The sequence below is a fragment of the Triticum aestivum genome, chromosome 2D, assembly GCF_018294505.1.
Source record: "Triticum aestivum cultivar Chinese Spring chromosome 2D, IWGSC CS RefSeq v2.1, whole genome shotgun sequence".
Taxonomy (NCBI): domain Eukaryota; kingdom Viridiplantae; phylum Streptophyta; class Magnoliopsida; order Poales; family Poaceae; genus Triticum; species Triticum aestivum.
The window spans coordinates 538,591,441-538,593,112 of record NC_057799.1 but is presented as its reverse complement, the minus strand read 5'-3'; the positions used below and the strand labels follow the sequence as shown (position 1 = coordinate 538,593,112).

The following is a 1,672-nucleotide window of genomic DNA, read 5'->3' as shown; positions in this document are numbered from 1 at the left end:
ACTGTGTTCATATTTTTCAGTTCACGCCAATATATTCTAATAATAGAAAACTGCAACATTGCACTGGAAATAAACTTGTTCAGAAGATATGTAAACTGGAAGCAAACTACAAGGTTAACTGCGACACAAGCAAATCTAAATTTAGAACAAGCAAACGACAGTCTTGAGAGAAAGCAAATCTAACGGGAAATCTAGAATGGCATGAGCAATCTTCTAGTTACTTTTCTTGGCCGGGACCACCTGCTTCAGTAGTCGTAGTCACCGCAGGACCTTGCGCGCTTCCTGGTCTGCTCCTTCTCGAGTTTTGCCCGGCGGAGGCCTTCCTGGATGATGGTGAGGCGGCTCCATATCTCGTACGCAGCGTAAGCATCTTTTGCCACGTACTCGATGTGCCTCATGGAAAGGGGCATGTGCGCCCAGCACTGGTGCTCTGCGTTGGTGAGCTTCTTCTTCATGTTGTTGTAGTAGTCGTGGACATGGATGCCTGAGACATCCCCAAGGGAGTCCAGAGGCTTGGTAGCTGTAGGCACCCTCCATTCCTTCTGGATGTCGACGAAGTGGGCGATCTCTAGTCCGACGCGCCCGAGCATCTCTATGTCGCCTTCGATGGAGAATCCAGCAAACGTGTATCTAGGGTCGGCGAGGAAGTTGTCGAACCTGGTGCAGTTCTTGTCGGCGACGCTCAGTTGGAAGAGCAACACCGGATGATCCTTGCCGACGGAGAGCTGGACGAGGGCTGGTTTCTGATCTTCGCCAACGTCGTTGGTGTACTCCACATCAACTCCGACGATCTTGTGGCGCTCGAATTCGAGGTGTCGCTCGTACTGCTCGATGGTGGTCGCCGCCTTGTGCAAGTCGTTGGTGTGGATCACGTGCAACTTGGTGTTGCCGTGGGCCTGCACCTCCATGAATTCCTTGATGAATCCCATGGCCTGGAGCAGTTGGTCCTCCTACAACCTGTTTTTCCGTGGGGAACAATGAGTGGGAGCGCAATGGCGATTTCTGTTGTTTGTGTGTAAGAAGGCCGCAGCGGAAGTCTAAATTTAAGGGTGGGGAAGCAGCAAAGGAGTGCACGATCTCACTGTCGATGCGGTTGTGCACATCGTGGGTTCTGGATCGTGGTTTCATCTCCTTGGTGGTGCGGTTGTGCACATCCTGGGTTTTTAATCGTGGTTTTTCTTTACAAAAAATAAAAATAAAATCAGCAGTTGTGTTTTTAGCAACCGTCGTATCTCCAGCAAGTCGGGGAGATGATCGTTGTCTTGCGTAGTTTGCTGTCAAATGTTAACTTTTACAATTTATCTCGTGAGGCATGCAGGGGCAGTATGTAGAGGCACAAGTCTCTGACCAAGAGAAGCATGCTTGAAGTGTCGGGTTTAACTCTCGGACACACAGGTGTGGTACATTCATTGGGAGTGGCAATTGTTTTCAGTGATACATTCGCTGGTAGGAGCAGTGCTGTGTTTTTTCAGAGGCACTGTTGCAGCTGACGCTACGAGATGGACAGAAAGAACGAGAAGCAACGACAGGCGTGGATATGCAGCTGCAAGAAGCACTTATACAACAAGAGGCGCAAGTAGAGGCATAGATACGATGCTACATCAGGCACGGAAATGAAGTTACGTGATTCACGGACGTCAATTCGTGCTATGGTGCTACGTGAGGCACGGGC

The 1,672-nt window shown here is 49.9% G+C and overlaps 1 protein-coding gene across 1 annotated transcript; it reads right to left on the bottom strand.

The window, feature by feature from the left end:
• Positions 1-245: 245 nt before the first annotated feature.
• Positions 246-929, bottom strand: LOC123049851 (uncharacterized). The gene has a single exon (XM_044472717.1). The coding sequence runs from the start codon at positions 927-929 to the stop codon at positions 246-248; it is 684 nt and encodes a 227-aa protein (XP_044328652.1).
• Between the last annotated feature and the right edge of the window lie 743 nt (positions 930-1,672).